The sequence below is a fragment of the Purpureocillium lilacinum genome, assembly GCF_023168085.1.
Source record: "Purpureocillium lilacinum CBS 284.36 DNA, scaffold_4, whole genome shotgun sequence".
Lineage (NCBI taxonomy): Eukaryota > Fungi > Ascomycota > Sordariomycetes > Hypocreales > Ophiocordycipitaceae > Purpureocillium > Purpureocillium lilacinum.
Genome location: NW_027072114.1, coordinates 48,461 through 63,870, shown reverse-complemented (window position 1 = coordinate 63,870; position 15,410 = coordinate 48,461). Strand labels below are relative to the sequence as shown.

Sequence of the window (15,410 nt, the reverse complement as noted above, 5' to 3'; positions counted from 1 at the left end):
CAAGCCGCATACAGCAAGGGCTTTCGCGCCAAGACACGAGTGTATGCCCTGTATCCCATGACGACGTATGTCGTACCAAAGTATTCGGCCGGGTCTGCCGCGTTCATTATCGAAGACTCTGACGACTCAGAACCGGAAAGGTAGTGATTATTGAAAGACGCCGAGCGACCTACACCCCAAGGTGGGCGTCACTCATGGTGAAGGCCCTGGACAAGGCAGTGTTGACAAACGCGATGCTCGTTGCGCTCAAGCGGTCATTCGACAGCCTCACTTGGCAAACATGGAAGGAATGCTTTCTAAATTTATCATTTATGCGGACCAGAGCTTGCTGTTACGGTAATTTTCCCTCAATCATTCCCTCAATCATGAACCATCAGTTCATGTTAATGAGTACGGACACCCTGCTTTGAAAAAAAGCATTTACCTTTCTCAAAGGGCAGAGCGCCAAAATTGTACATGTAACAGGTGTCTCGAAAATTTTCATGGATTACTCGATGTCCAGAGGCTACAGTATTCAGCCACGGGTCTCCGCAGACATTCATGCACTAGCTTGACACCAAGGAAAAGATGAAGGCTTTAGGTGCATTACGCGAACTACGTCGTCAAGCGACGCAACACATTCTGCAACAATCATGCCATCCCGTTGTCCGCGGAGTACCACAACAGACGCATAAACGCCAAAACGGATGTGGCCACACAAAGTCGATAAACAGCATGTTGAGCCAGTGGAGCTTAAACTGCAGAGATAAAAAGCAACCTAATATGGCGGTGCACATGCTACTGGGCCGGATATTGTATCAATGCTGTGCAACGTATGCAACGTACGTCAATTCTTCTGCAGTTCAAGTTGAGGGCATGGGCTCATTCCATGTCCATGCCCTCATTCCATGGCGCGGGCGGGGCACGCACAGTCAAACTGACGGCCAATTTAATCAGGAGAGGTTTCAACATGGCAGGGACTAGTAATTGTGACCTATTTGTTCTGGTGATATGTTCTCCTCCTGAGGCAGGCGTGCGTTCATATCTACAGCATACCCTGCATGAAGGTGCTTACAGACCGGTCTAGCTGCGCATGACTGTCCTATGTTGCAGAACCCAGTATCATTGCACTTGGTCCGGGTTGTGAGGGGGGTGGATGGATGCAACGCGACAGTCCAGGCAAACAATCATGTGCGACCTAGCTCAGGGGTAAAACCGCCGATGGAAGTTGACCGCATCGACCATCCCCGAAGTACACTCGGCCGTTGTATTAATGGTGTATTATGTACTCCGTGCATTTGTCAAGAACTGATTTTGAAGAAACTCTTGGATAAAGTTCCCTGAAAACACCAAACCCGCCAGTTTGAGTTTTACGCCCTTCGCGATTTCTCCATCGTCATGCGTCTGGGAGCGTCCCTTCAAGGCGCACGCAGCATTGCCCTTGAAGCGGCCAAATGAACGAAGTAGAACCACGGCTCAATCACAACTCTGACATGGATTATTTTGGGCTGTACTCTCTTCATGCGAAGTAAGGTGATCAATGGTACAAGATATGGGACAGTTCTGGTTGCGAAGAACCAGTGGCAACAGTTGTGAGGCGCAACCCACCAGCATGGACGTGGCCGGGTCGGATCATAGGCGTGACGATCTCGAGTGAGGGAACTCTCCAAGCCTCTTTAAGCGATTACAGCGTACAGTAGCTCTTATTGTACCCGGCGCAATTCCCCGCGCATTCCAGGTACCTGGCATGTGACATCTTATACGAAGTAACAGACGAGGCGTACAGGAGCAGCACTGAATCGCCGTCCCATGCAGCCCTATCGGTCTGAGCAAGTCGGCTTCTCCGCATCTCAGGCATGCCGCGGCCCACGCGGCTGGTCGAACTCCTTCTAACACGATTGCTCAGTACACTTAGCAGCTTCAAGTCTGTTGTACCAGATCTGTTCCTGATATCCCAGTGGAGAGGCGGGCAACCGAAGGTGCACATGGCCGCTCAAGGGGTGACCTCAATGGTGCCCACCAGCTGGTGGTATGCTAGAAAACTTCGGGTGGCAGGCCAGTGCGTACTTAAACAGCTATCAGCCTTGCTTTAAGTCTCAACTCCGAGGGTAAGGGCAACATTAGTGCGACAGGCCAGATTTCATGTTCTTCCTTATCGGTTGGACCAGGGCGTTTTAAATCTTGATCGTACGTTTCTACTTGGCTTGGCACGCACGCTATTTGACTAAACAGAAATGGCCCTAAAGACCAGACACATCGTATGGAGTTATTCGTACTTAATACTTCGTACCACCAGGGGCTTGTAATGTTTACAGCGCGGCGTTGCGCATAAAAATGCATTGCTCATCCCCAACTGCCTGAACTCGGTTGAATTGACTCCGGTCACCGCCTCCGGGCCGGGTCCCGTTGCGCACCTTAGCCAATATTATATGCTTCTCCAATCGATCAAGATCAATTGATGGTTGCGGAGACACGTCCAACAGGTGCTGATAGCTTGTTACTTTCTTTTGTACCCCCAATGGCCTTCAAAATTTTGACGAACTACACAGATCACGAAGAAGCATGCACGACGAACCCCTGGGCTCCTCATCTCGGGTTGCTTGTGTCGCCAGTGCACCGGCCGCCACCATAGCAGTATCAACCAACCTTCGGGATTGCTACCTCTCGCAACTAGACTCCAATAAACACGAAGCAGGGACCGTTCTATGTTGATACTCCGGTCCTCTGTGCTGAGACTCGAAGAATAGTGTGAGACGCAGAGCGCAGCGGTCGCCCTTAAAGTTGGCATCTTCATTGGGGTTTCATACTATCCGCAGCGACCCAATGTGAAGGCCCTGGCTCACTTCTCCAGACGCGTCCATACTAGTCGGCGACGGCCTCGCCATCGTCCACCAAGTTGAGAACGCTACTCTTCTCCAACAAAGCAAGATACTCACCTTTACGAAGTAATCTTGTCAGCATATAATCAACAGGATCAAGGTATCGGTGATGCTTACCGCCGACTCGCCACTGGGCATTCAATACCCGAAGCCCCTGAATGATCTGTCTCAGCGCCGCATACATGTTGCGTTCGTGGTTCTCCCTGATGAACCACGCGCATTCCGTCGCACCGAGATACAAGCAATACCCGAGAAGTGGACTGATGCTGGGCATGACCAGCGCCGCAGCTGAAGTTTGCACAACCAGCCTTGCCATCCGTGGAATAGTCATTGCCGCCATGACCTCGACTCCCCGAAATGCAACTCTCTGAGCCTCCGTTTCCATCGCTATGCGCTCTCTGTTGATGATCCTCGCATCTGGTTCATTGCATCCATACTCGTCGTACAGAAGCGTTCGCGCCGAGCAGCAGAGTGCTATGGCGCACTGATTTTGTCCCCCTTGGTCCTGGATGTGGGATCGTGTGTCTGTGCTCGGATACGAATGTGTACTGAGCATGCCGGGCAGGTTAAGGCTCGCATCAAGGGCCAAGAGTGCCCTGTGCAGCTGCATAGCCTCCGCCAGCATCTCTGTCACATTCTGGTCATCGCTGCGCCTACATCGGTCGAGGTGCGTCATGACTTTATCCAACATGTACGCAGCCTGGCAGGTCTGTGCGAAAGGTCCAAGAGACGTGCCTGTGTGGAAAGAACCAGCGAGAAGTGGCTCGTTGGAGCCGATACTACCCTGATTCCATTCAACGTCAGTGCAGGGGAGGAGATCATGAGAATCGGGTGCGCGCGCCGACACTGCCAGTCCATCCGTACCAGCTGATATAACACTATGGCGGTTCAGAGATCGGCACAGTAGAGAAGTAGGCGAGCAACCTACCGATCGATGATGAAAATCGCCCACGACGTACGCCGCTGTTCCTCGCGCAATGTCCAGGTGTCGGGGTCGATGAAGAGCTGCCGCGCGCTAGTTCGACTGTGTTGGCCCATCATGCCTGCTAGTCGCGACGCACGCCCAATGGTGAGATATGCTGCCGGATATATCGCATGGCCTAGCTCGTAGACGGCCAGGAGGATAAGCGACTGGACCAGCCGTAGAGACACGAAGCCGCCGGACTCCGCGTAGAAGCAACACTGCTTCGCTGTATTGTACAATTCATCGACGTCGTGTTGTTCGCTGCCGTCAGAGCTTTGTATTCCTTGCGTGCAAAGCTTCATACACAGTATAAGAAGCGTCTCGGCGGGCTTCCGGTCGACTGCAAGACTTGCTAGGTCGTTGTGCAATCGTTTCCTGCTCAGCATTGGCAGCCACTGTTGAATGGTCTCCAGGTACGTTGCGCACACTGATTGCCAGTCGGTCTCCACTAGCTGCCAGCCATTGCGCATGAAAGGTTGGTCTGGCGAAGATAAAGAAGTCGGGCCAAGGGGTGAAAATTGCTCCGGGTCCAGGAAGTAAATAGTTGGGAACTTGTCGTTCAGAACCGGCTGGGATCTTAACCGCCCGTCCGATAGCGCGCCGGGGCCTTGACTGTGTCCATTGACATGCAGGAGCTGCTCAAGATACCGCAGCCTCTCTATAAGTCCGTTCGGATTACCTGCCGCGTCGGCACCTGTGTCTCCTGGGTAATACTCGCACGTCTTGCGAAGTCTTACGCACTGTCATCCGTATTCGATAAGAGACGTTGAATTCATCTTGAGAAGGTAACCACTCACCAGGGAACATGACGGTAGATCTCTTGTGCACTTTCTCTTTAAGCGGCTGAACAGTTGACAGTCAGTACCATGTATCCCGTTCATCCGAAGTCCCCAAGGCGGTGACCTCACCGGCAGGCTCGGCACGCCTGGCTTGCCAGAAGGGGCGGCATGGAGGGTATTGGCCGTTCTCGCTTAGTCTAATGAGATATCCTACCTGATAGGTAGACATTAGCCGCCGCAGAATGGACAAAACCATGCGGAAGAGCGGACGTCGAAATCGAAGTTGCAGGCTTGCAGCGGACGAGATGCGGCTCCGTCACTGAGCCCCACATGCCGGCGGCGGACCCGAGCGGACGGGAGCGGACATGTCCGCTCCAGATGCGTTAAATCCGCCCAACTCAAACTTTCGTTATATCGTGACCAGGTCGGCGATCATGGAGATAAGGACTCTTGATTTCTAATTCATAAGTCAGTCAGACGAAGACGGCAGCCATGACGTATTTATATACATGAATATATAACAATGATCTGGTCACAAAACCTCATGCAGGAGAGACCACATGGCAGGAGACGCACCTTATAACTGGCAGGGTCGTTCTCGAATCGTTGTGTCCTAGTTTCTGTCTAAATTCTTACACCGGTCCTCCCAGAAACGGTTCGCAGCCATTATGTCGACTCCTTTGCAGCCTTATGCACACCTCTATGCGGAGCCCTCGGGTCCCGGGGACCGACGTCCGACTGCTTTGCAGGTCGTCACAGACAATGACGCCATCGGGAAATGGGCTGGAAGGGTCATTCTTATAACTGGAGGCACGTCAGGTATCGGTGTTGAGACAGTACGAGCGCTGCACGCCACGGGTGCGGACGTGTACCTCACGGCTCGGGATCTCCGAAAGGGGCAGGCTACCCGGGAGGATATATTGACGACGAGCCAGGGAAGGGGGCGGTTGGAGATCATTGAGTTGAACCTCGACTCCCTTGAATCTGTGAGGAATGCGGCAAAACATTTCCTGCAGAAAAGTAGCGTCCTCAATGTCCTCGTGAACAACGCAGGTACGCACGACTGACTACACACCGTGCGGGAACTGGATTGACGAGCTTCAGGCATCATGGCAACGCCTTACTCCAAGACTGCGGATGGCTTCGAACGGCAGTTCGGTGTCAATCATTTAGCGCACTATTTGTTGACTACGTTGCTTCTCCCAACGCTGGAGTCCAGCAGCACGCCTCAGTTCAACTCGCGTGTGGTCTGTGTCTCATCTTCTGCACATCGGTACGGCCAAGTCCGCTTCGACGACTACAACTGGGAGACTCCTGGCGCATACGAGCCGTTTCAGGCATACGGCCAGTCAAAGACGGCGAACATCTGGATGGCAAACTACCTCGACCGCGTGTACGGGCCGCGCGGTATTCACGCTCTGTCTTTGCACCCTGGTGGTATTTGGACAGGCTTGCAGGCCTTCACGCCGTCCGAGACGCTGGCTGCTTGGAAGAAGGAGCCGGAAGTGGCCTCAATGATGTTGACCCCCGAGCAAGGGGCCGCGACATCGGTCTGGGCAGCCGTTGGCAAAGCCTGGGAGGGCAAGGGCGGAGAGTATCTGTCGGAATGTGCAATTGCGCCGCCAGCCAAGGAGCTGTCGTCGGCGATGGGTTCTGGGGCAGCGGCTTATGCTCATGACACAAAAGGCGAGGACCGACTTTGGGAACTGAGCAGGACGCTGGTTAGTTTTTGATGCGTGGGCGCGTTTCAAGTCGTGGAAAGCCCGAATTGTTCCATTCTGGGTCGTCTCGGATGCTCGGGCATGCATTGACGAGACAAAACAAAGAGACGGTTAATGGCTTTCCGGAGAATTGGGTATTTGAGTTTGTGAGGAATGTTCTGTGCCACGCGCCATGAACGTCGGCGCCGTTCGCCGTTGCGGCCCGTCACATCGCTGGGAGTCGGATCGGCCCCATTCCTTGTTTCATCTTCTGAACTTAGAAGCGTCAAGCTTCCACGCTGGAAAGTGGACACCAGGTCGCCGAGGAGTCCCTGGCACCAGGCAATTGTTTTAACGGGCATGAAGTTGAAGCGATGGCTGCCTCAATATGCCGATGAATGACGGCGGGATAACTGCGTCTTGCACTTTGGGGATGCCTCCCGAGCCCGCAGGAGCACCCCCGCGGAACGCCGGAGGCGATTTCAGGTGTGGCCGACCCTGGGTGCCCGGCTCCTCGACAATGCGAGACGGCCAAATCCAATGGGATGAAGCTGTTTCTTCGGTGGCGCTCGAGGTTGAGCGCCACATTATTCTGAGTGGCCAGTTTTGCGCAGCCTTGCAGGAGTGGGCGTTGTTGGGCGTGGCCTTTTCGGACCGAAGGCGCAGGCCAAGGCCAGCCTCTTTGTGGAGGAAGAGGGGGAGGACACCCACGATCGCGGCTCCTCATTTCCTCCGCACGGCGTCGCGTGAGATGGATTCATTTGGTCAAGCTCGCACGGCAAACACGTGAGCTCACCAGAGTCGCGTTGCGGCGAGGTCTGCATGAAGACATAGCGGCCATTGCCCGCTCTCCGGCCCAAGTAACGCGTCGTCTCTACCCGATCACGGTGCGTCAGGCGTCGAGATCTTCGTTAACACAAGTCGAGGTTCCTTTGTCAGAAGCACGGCGCAGGGGAAGCCGTTGCGGACCTTACGAGTAAGTTGTAACTTTTTTCTGTGCGGCCCTCACGTCGCCCTCTGTTGCGAGTCGGTCATTCCATGCAGGAAATGGAAGCCTGCACATCGTACAAAGTCTGTGCAAGGGAGGACTCGGCCAGGCCCTGATCCAGGAGCCTTGCAGGTCATGCGACGTTGTATCCTGGAGAGCACAAGGCCGCCGGGACCTGGTTGCATTTTGGTCGTCGACGGGCCACAGAGCGCAAGGACCAGGCAGCTGCAACACAGCCAGGGCCAAGGAAACGCAATCAGGAGGTGAGCCGCGAATCTGATGCATCGGTACTTGGAGCCTACGGGACCGAACTGAGCTTCCCGTGCTGCCGACTGATGCCCGTGTTAGACTTCTGCCCAGGCGGCAAAACAGCGCACTGCCGCAGAGCTTCCATGGGCCTTTGGGGGCCAGGCGAACAGAGGCAGGTACGTAGTGATGATGACCCATTGCGCTTGACCTCTCCCTGCCCCGGGATCCGTGGCGATGCGTCCCACGTGTTGTCGGCCTGCGCGAGGTCCAAAGTCCGGTCAGGTCTGAAGGGGACAGCGAAAACGATGGTGACCAGCAAAACTGACAGCTGCTGGATCTTTCGGCAACGATCGATTCAGATCAACTGCTCACTACGTGGCCAGTGAGCCGGGTGATTGTTGGCCCCGAGGCGAGCCGTGAAGAGCAGATGGGGACGAATGGCGGAGAGCCAGGCGGACCGCGGGCTTCGACACCAGACCCGACGCCAGACTGCCAGTGTCTTGGTTTTATAGAACATGCGGCTTACCGCGTGGCATTCACGCCTGTTGCAAATGCGATGGGCGTCTACTATCGACGGCCGCATAGCATCTGTCAGCTCGGGACGCATTCCAACAAGGGCTTCGTTCTCTGTACGTGTGTGCAGGCGCCGTTGACCAGATACCGCCGCGCGGTAACGGTCCCTGACGCCATTTCGCGAGCACAGATTTGGAAGCGGTGGGCCAATTAGCCAGCCAACGGACCATCGTTTGTGGCGGCATGTTGGTGCTGGACATGATGGTTGACCTGTCGCACATGGCCCTGGTACGAGGTTGACGGCCGGCCTTACCACCGCCGGCGACCGCTGCTTCGCGGGCTGTTGGCCCCCGACGCGACCGTCTACGTACATCGCAGCCTGGGAGAGGCGCGTATCGAGCCCGGGATCTCACCGATGCTTCGTGGCGAGGAGAAGAAGATATCGTGCGCGGGCGCGCGCAAGAGCCACAGCGCGCACACGGGCGCACAGGCGGGATGAAGGACAGGACTCTTGGAGAATCGGCGGCCGCGGCGGGTCTGGTGAGACAGACAGGACGCCAGCCCACCAGGGTGAGGGTGAGGGCCATGTACTGGAAAGGTACCCCAGTGGCAAGGCAAACGAACCAGCAACCGCTGGGCGATTGCGAGTCAAACTCGCAGAATACCTTTGCGGTACGGAGCCCTCACTGCATGCTGTACGAGCCACCTGAGCCTGGGCGTCTCGTAACAGGTTGCCTGGGCAGGCGAGGGCGACCTGGGCTGAGGGCAGCCCGGGCTCGCCGGACGTATCGCCTGTTAGAGTCCAAGGCCCAGTAACGGCCAGCGCACTGTCCACACTCATGCATGACACTCGTCAAATACAGTGCCCTCAACCCGGCTCGGGCTCTCTGCACTAGCACTCGGGCCACGCATCAACGGCCCCCACCCTGCTACAGTGCGACCACCCGAAGGCGCCTGTCTCTGCCACCCACCACCACCCGGCCTTCAAGGTTGGTATTAGCCAGGCAGGCCAGGCGGCCCAATCACTGGCTCCCCTCCCACAGCCCCGGGCGGGCCACTCAGCGTCGCGGAGCGCCCACCCCAAGCGGTGCCCCCCGCCAATTTCTGCTCGCACCGTCGGCGCTGACGTTCCCACATCTGGCTCGCTGCTCCGTGCGAGCTGGCCAGTCCGGCGCCGCGCTCGCCTGGCCCCTAATAAGGTACTCGCCTTCCCGCCCTGCGCTCCGCCTTGCCTGTTCCATCCATCGTTCCATTGTGCTCTTGGAAGCATCCCACTCCCCTGACTCCCCCAGTTGTCTGTTCCCCCCAGTCTGACGAAAACCCACAGGGAGTCCACTCTTTCCCATTCTTCTCTTCCTCTCCCCCATCCCCCATCCCTCCCCGTGCCCACTGTCGAAACGTGCGACTCTGCATTCATTCATCGCCTGCGCAAAACAACAACCTCTGTCGACGGCACCTGGCAGCGATTCGTCGTGGATCCTGCAGCGCTGCCGCCTCACTGTCGACCTCCTACGGTGCCTTCGTCGACCTGCCAGACCCCGGACTCGGCCGACGAATCCGCTTGTTCCCCGCGTCCAGGCCTGCTTGGAAAGGGCCGAATAACGCCTGCAGGCCTGCAAGCCGCGCACAACACCCGCTGTCGCCGCCCTCACTCTGCAACACTACATTCGGCTACGCGAGAGTGAGCCACGGCGCCCATTTCCCCCGCAATCTCCCCAGAGTCTGGACTGTCCATACGCCCAGTCGGTGCACTGCTATCGATATCCCTTCACGCCGCTGCTCCTGCCATCGTCTGCTCTGCGCTGAGACAACGACCGACGACGGCACGCCTTGGGTCACTTGACCTCTTTCCTAGCCCATCGCCACGTCCTCGCCATCGACCGATTGTCGATCATCAGACATCACGGCGTCCATCATCATGACCCAGGCAGTGAAGCGGGCCTGCGACGCCTGCCACCGCCGTAAGGTAAAGTGCGATGGCATCAACCCTTGCAGAAACTGCTCGTCGGCACAACTGTCTTGCACCTACAATGCCATCCCTCAAAAGAAGGGGCCAAAGGGCTCGCGGGCAAAGGTCATCAGCGAATTGAGGGAAACGCAACGCCAGACGAGCCTCTCCGCCAAGGTGCAGAATCGAATGAGCGGCATCCCGTGCCCTCCCACGAATCCGTCCATGGGCCCGACTCCGGGCCTCTTGACGGGAGAGCTCGTCAAGGAATGCGCTCACTTCTTCTTCGACAACATGTATCCGCAGGCGCCCATCCTCGACCGCCGCCAGATTGAGCAACAAATCCTGTACATGGAGCAGAACCGCGACGCCTACTGCCTCATGACTTCGCTGTGCGCCTTCATCATGCTACAGCCTGGCATGTCAATGCCGCCCGGCGATCCGTACAACCTCGACATGGTCCCTGGTGCCAACATCATCTCCAGCCAGCTCCTTCTCGAAGAGGTCCTGCGCGTCCGCAAGGGCTACGAATACCTCGATTCCATCACACTCAACGCTCTCGCCACCAACTTTTTCATCTTCGGCTGCTATTACGGCCAGGAGCTTCACGACCGAGCCTGGTACTACCTGCGGGAGGCCACGACCATGATTCACATGATTGGCATGAACAAGGAGGAGTACTACATGCAGTTTGACGCCGCCGAGGCTGCTCGCCGACGCCGCCTCTACTGGCTCTTCTTTGTCATCGAGCGGTAAGTAGTACTACGTAGCCTGGGGTGTCAAGTACGGCTCGCTGACAGAAAGTATAGCGCCTACGCCATTCAGCGACAACGCCCCATTTCGCTGCAAGCTTCCATCAATCTGCCAACGTTGGGTGATGACCCTAGCGACCCGCAGGCGCACCAGCTCAACAGCTTTATTCTCCTTGTGAACTTGTACAGACCATTTGACGACTCATTCATCGGCGTGTGGAACAAGACCAAGGGTCACTTGTCTGCTCAGTATCTGAGGGGCCTTCAGAAACAGTTGAACGACCTGGTGCAATCGTACATTTGCCAGGACCCAAGTTTCAACGATGTCCAGACCAATCAGCAGTGGTTGAAGAACACTGTATGGCAACTCAGCAGCGGGGTCGTCAACGGCGGCGGTGACGACTCCATGTCGTTCCAGTATCCTATGCACATGTCCAGGGAACTCCTGGTGAGCATGGCGTCGCAGTTCCCCGTGCAGATCGATCTCCTCGGGCCCGGCTTGGTAAGTTCAGAGCTTGTCTGGTACATTTCAGACACTAGCTAACTCGAGGTGCAGATCGAGAAACTGGTTGAGATGACTTCAGCCATGACGGAGTATCTTTCTATGCAAGCGCCCTCGCGAGACCCCTTTTCTGTTGGGCCCCGAGAGCATCTGAACCAGATCATCTCCATGATCGCCATGTCCCGCAACGGCGACCATCGCTTCCTCCCTCTGCTGATGAACAAGATGAGCGAGGTTCTCCCCCGAATTACCAACCCAATGCTGCAAAATGCTCCCGAGAACTCGAATCTCGCCAACATTGACATCTTTGACGGTTTCGGCAACGCTGGCATGGCCCAGCCGCCGAGCCAGATGCACATGTCGATGGGCGGTGCCGACTTTGACCGCAAGTTCTCGGTCGAAGAGTATGAGAAGATGAACGGCAACACGCCGGAATCGGCATCCAATTCCAACGCCTCAAGTGGCTCGCCACCCATGGCGCAACAGGGATCATCGGACATGAACGGGTCCTTTGTCAGCTCACCCGGCATCATGTCGCCCAGCATGGAGTATCCACATAACATGAACGGCTTTGCTTGCACGCCCATGTCAGAGATGGTCATGAGCCCGCTGGGCAATCCGTCGCAGTCCGCTTCGTTGAATGCGCCACAGGGACAGCACCACCAACACTTGAATCATGGCCACGAATCCATGTCACACGTCAACAGGATGACGCAGGGCATACGGAATCAAAGCACCAGCTCGCCGTCGATGTCACAGTCGCACTCGATCAATTTTCGCCTGCGGCAAAACAGCTTCCACGTCCAGCCACAACTACAAGCCGTCGGCGAGTACCATAATCTGCAAAGAACAGATTCGGACGCCAGCGGCACGTTGATGACGATGGGCTCGATGAACGGCGAGCTCGGCTTCGGGCCCATGAGGTAGGCCGCGCCACTCCGCGGCGTCTGGCTGCGTCTCAGCGCCACCATCTCCTTGGTAACTGGCTCGAAGGGGAAGTGAAGCGCTCTGTATTTGTATAGGCCCACGGGTCTCTTTGTTGCTCTGCTGGGTTACTTTTACCACCGCTATTGCGCCATGTGGCGTGGTAGCTGAACATATTTGCAAGTCATTTTCAGGATCAGCGGGCGAAATCTGGAGTTTATCTTGGGCCACATTGGCGGTATGGACTCGTCTCAAACAGACTCTCATTGTTTGTGCTGTTCTAGGGGTACAGATTCTACGGCAATGCCTTTGCGCTTGGAATCTTTGAAAGAGAAGTGTGTAGCGACCTCTGCTGGATATATATAGCCTTGTATAGACTTGCAATCAAAGCATTCCGCTTGATATCCTCTCGTCATTCATTGACGTCGGATACCCTGGCGTGCCTTGTTGGTGACACCGTCTGGCTCAGGATGAGACATTATAGTTAGTACTACTTCATACGCAGTATTGTATACAGCCAAGAGCTTGCGAATGACGGTTATAGCGCGAAGGGTATCTTGCTACGAAGTAGTCATCTCATCGTGCGTTGCCAACTGCCGCGGACCCCCGACAAACATCATACCACCCCAAAATAAGCCCACATTAGGGGCCACTACCCATCATCGTCGCTTGGCCGTCACGGCACCGACGGCCAGGACTTCGATCCGCGCTGCATACAGGCTCATGAGGTGGCAAACCGGATCTCCCCAGATGACGCGGCCAAGATGCTCAGGCGTGCACGTCGCGGCTGCGACGCCCTCAGCGAGTCGCTCCTTGACCGTCTTGCGATCTGTTGGCGGGCTGCGCGGGTCGCCGCTGCGGAGCACGACGAGGCGCCCTGCATTGCAGAGAGTCACAGGAGGCACGGACCACACGGGAGCTGACGATCCGACCTTGACCCTGCTGCCTCGCTTATCCCTAGAGCCCCGCTGGTCTCGCTTCGACGCCGCAAGGCTTGGTGGAGGTCGAGCGAGCAGCTCGAGGAGACTCTTGACGTACTCCTTGTCAGCGCGCGCGACGGGATCCCCCTCGTTGATGAAGCCCAGGAACAGGCTCTTGCGTAGGTCGGCGCGGTCGGGCTTGCGCAGCGGCAGTAGGGCGACCGGCGGGGCGCCAAACGTGATGCAATGGACGCGCTTAAACGCGCCGGCCAGGGAGGTGAGCTCGCTTCGCGCGCCGGCGGAGCTGGCCAGCATGTGCATGTACAGGAGCGCGGCGACGGCCCCGCCGGCCGAGTGTCCCGTGAGAACGAGGCTGTAGGAAGCGCGGCGGGGGTCCTCCTCGAGGAGACGACGCAGTCGGCGCGCCACGGGGCGGACCATGCTGCGCGCGGCCGAGAGGAAGCCGGCGTGGCAGGCGTTGCCGCAATCGTCGTCGAGGAAGCCTGTGGGCAGCGCAGGCTCGACGCGCAGGTTGACGGCCCAGTCGGCGAAGGAGGCGGAGCCACGGATGGCGAGGACGATGGCGCCGGCGTGGTCCGCGGGGACAGAGCTGACAGTCATGGCCTTGGTCCCGGAGAGCCAGTCGGCGGAGACGTGGGTGAGCCGCTCCGGCCCGCGGGGTTTGGAGTAGACGCGCTGGGAGTGGCGCGCGGCGAGGCAGAGGAGCGGCCAGGTTGGCATGTATCTGCGTGGTAGTCGCAAAGGTCAGCTTTCAGAGGGTGTCGTCTGCGTAGATGAGGATGTCGAGGGTGGCACTTACACGACAAATGGCGGGAGGTCTAGGGGGAGACGTGAGTTGGCGTAGAGATCGACCTTGGAGAAGTAGGTGCCTGATATGACAGCGGCTGTAACGTCGGACGCGTTGAGACGACGGCTACTATCACTGTCGGACGGGCCCTTTCTCGCTCTCCCACCACGGCCATTGAACCCTCGCACATGATCGTCGGAGGAGGCACGACCTGACCCGGGCCGGTCAGACGTCGCCGCATCAGAACTACGTGGAGGCTGCGGTTGCTGCAAGAGGAACAAGTCCGTCTCGTCGCCGGCATATCGCTCGCAGTCGATGAGCGTCATCAAGTCACCGAAGCGGTTGCCCATATCGCCCCACTGAGCGGCGAGCTGGTGCTGGACAGGGAGATGGACCATGGACGACGCCCAGCCGCCAGGGTGAGGGTGAGCAGACAGATTCTGCACACTGCCATGATTCGCTTGGTAGGGCCCAGGATATGCAGTCGTGTCGTGGTTGTAGTAGTCCCGGTTTGCACCAACGGGCCATTGCTGCTGGGATGGAACTGGTGTTACGGCTGCTACCGCCCATGCCGACGGATCGTACCCGTTGCCTAACCAGGGGCCCGGGCCTCCAGAAGGGAGTTGTTGCTGGGTGTACGCGGCAATAGGGTTCGCATACGGGCCGTTGCCGGGTATGTGAGGGTGAGGGTGAAAGGCGGCGATGTTGCCCGCGGATGTTGCGGGGCGGTTGGGTAGAGCGGGCGGCTGAGCAGAAGTGTAGTAGATGTTAGGGGGGTCTTTCAACGATGGCCGCTTGAGCGTGAGCCGACTCTTTTCGGTCCTGCGCCCAAAGAGAAAGTCCATGGTGCGTCATCGAGTCCATGTGTGACTGGGTATGATCGTGAGGAACTTCAAGGACCGAGCCAGCTGGGGACATGCGACGAGATAAAAACGGCTGCGCGGGCAAGTGCGCACATGACATTCCTGGAGTGTTGCAACACATCCAACCCGCCCGCCGCTGGTGGCGACCTGATCGTGTCGGCCCCGCGCCCCAGCACGCCGTGGCTTTGCTGCAGGAACCCAGCTGCGGGTCGCGATTCGCTGCTGAGCGGTGCCTGCTGAGCCCCGATGGTGCCTGTGGCGGCCCAAGATGGCGAATGGCAGCTCTCTGTGGGCTGTGCTTGCAGCGGACCGGGGCGTGTCCTGCACCTGGTCGGGCGCTTCTTTTGTGCTCGCTGCCGATGGCTGGGGTGTACACGAGGTCGTGCAGCGAGTAACAGAAAAGGAAGCCTCGTGTGGGCGATGTCGTGTGAGGAGGGGCGCAGACAGATGATGGCGGGAGTGTCCCCGCGGACATGAATACTTTATCTACCAGATATGTACTCACTCCATACTAGACGATGGAGATGCCTCGTGTCTCTACGATGGCGCATCGGGCTGCATTGCGGGGACGACTTCCTGCCTGTGCCTTCCACGGCGCAGTGTCTTGTGGTGAAGCGGCTCTCTCTATTATGTATGGTACCT

At 57.3% G+C, this 15,410-nt stretch overlaps 3 protein-coding genes across 3 annotated transcripts; 2 read left to right on the top strand and 1 right to left on the bottom strand.

Annotated features, from left to right (window-relative positions):
- Positions 1–5,710: 5,710 nt before the first annotated feature.
- On the top strand, positions 5,711–6,334 carry PLICBS_005185 (uncharacterized protein; the record flags this gene model as incomplete). Its single annotated transcript, XM_018318833.1, has 1 exon — positions 5,711–6,334. One exon carries the CDS (start codon positions 5,711–5,713, stop codon positions 6,332–6,334), a length of 624 nt encoding a protein of 207 aa, XP_018181307.1.
- Positions 6,335–9,969: 3,635 nt separating this feature from the next.
- Positions 9,970–12,180, top strand: PLICBS_005184 (uncharacterized protein; the record flags this gene model as incomplete). The annotated part of the gene is made up of 3 exons (XM_018318832.2): positions 9,970–10,751; positions 10,809–11,253; positions 11,308–12,180. 3 exons carry the CDS (start codon positions 9,970–9,972, stop codon positions 12,178–12,180), a joined length of 2,100 nt encoding a protein of 699 aa, XP_018181306.1.
- A 656-nt stretch (positions 12,181–12,836) lies between these two features.
- On the bottom strand, positions 12,837–14,750 carry PLICBS_005183 (uncharacterized protein; the record flags this gene model as incomplete). The annotated part of the gene is made up of 2 exons (XM_018318831.2): positions 12,837–13,842; positions 13,918–14,750. The coding sequence occupies 2 exons, from the start codon at positions 14,748–14,750 to the stop codon at positions 12,837–12,839; spliced, it is 1,839 nt and encodes a 612-aa protein (XP_018181305.2).
- Positions 14,751–15,410: the final 660 nt, after the last annotated feature.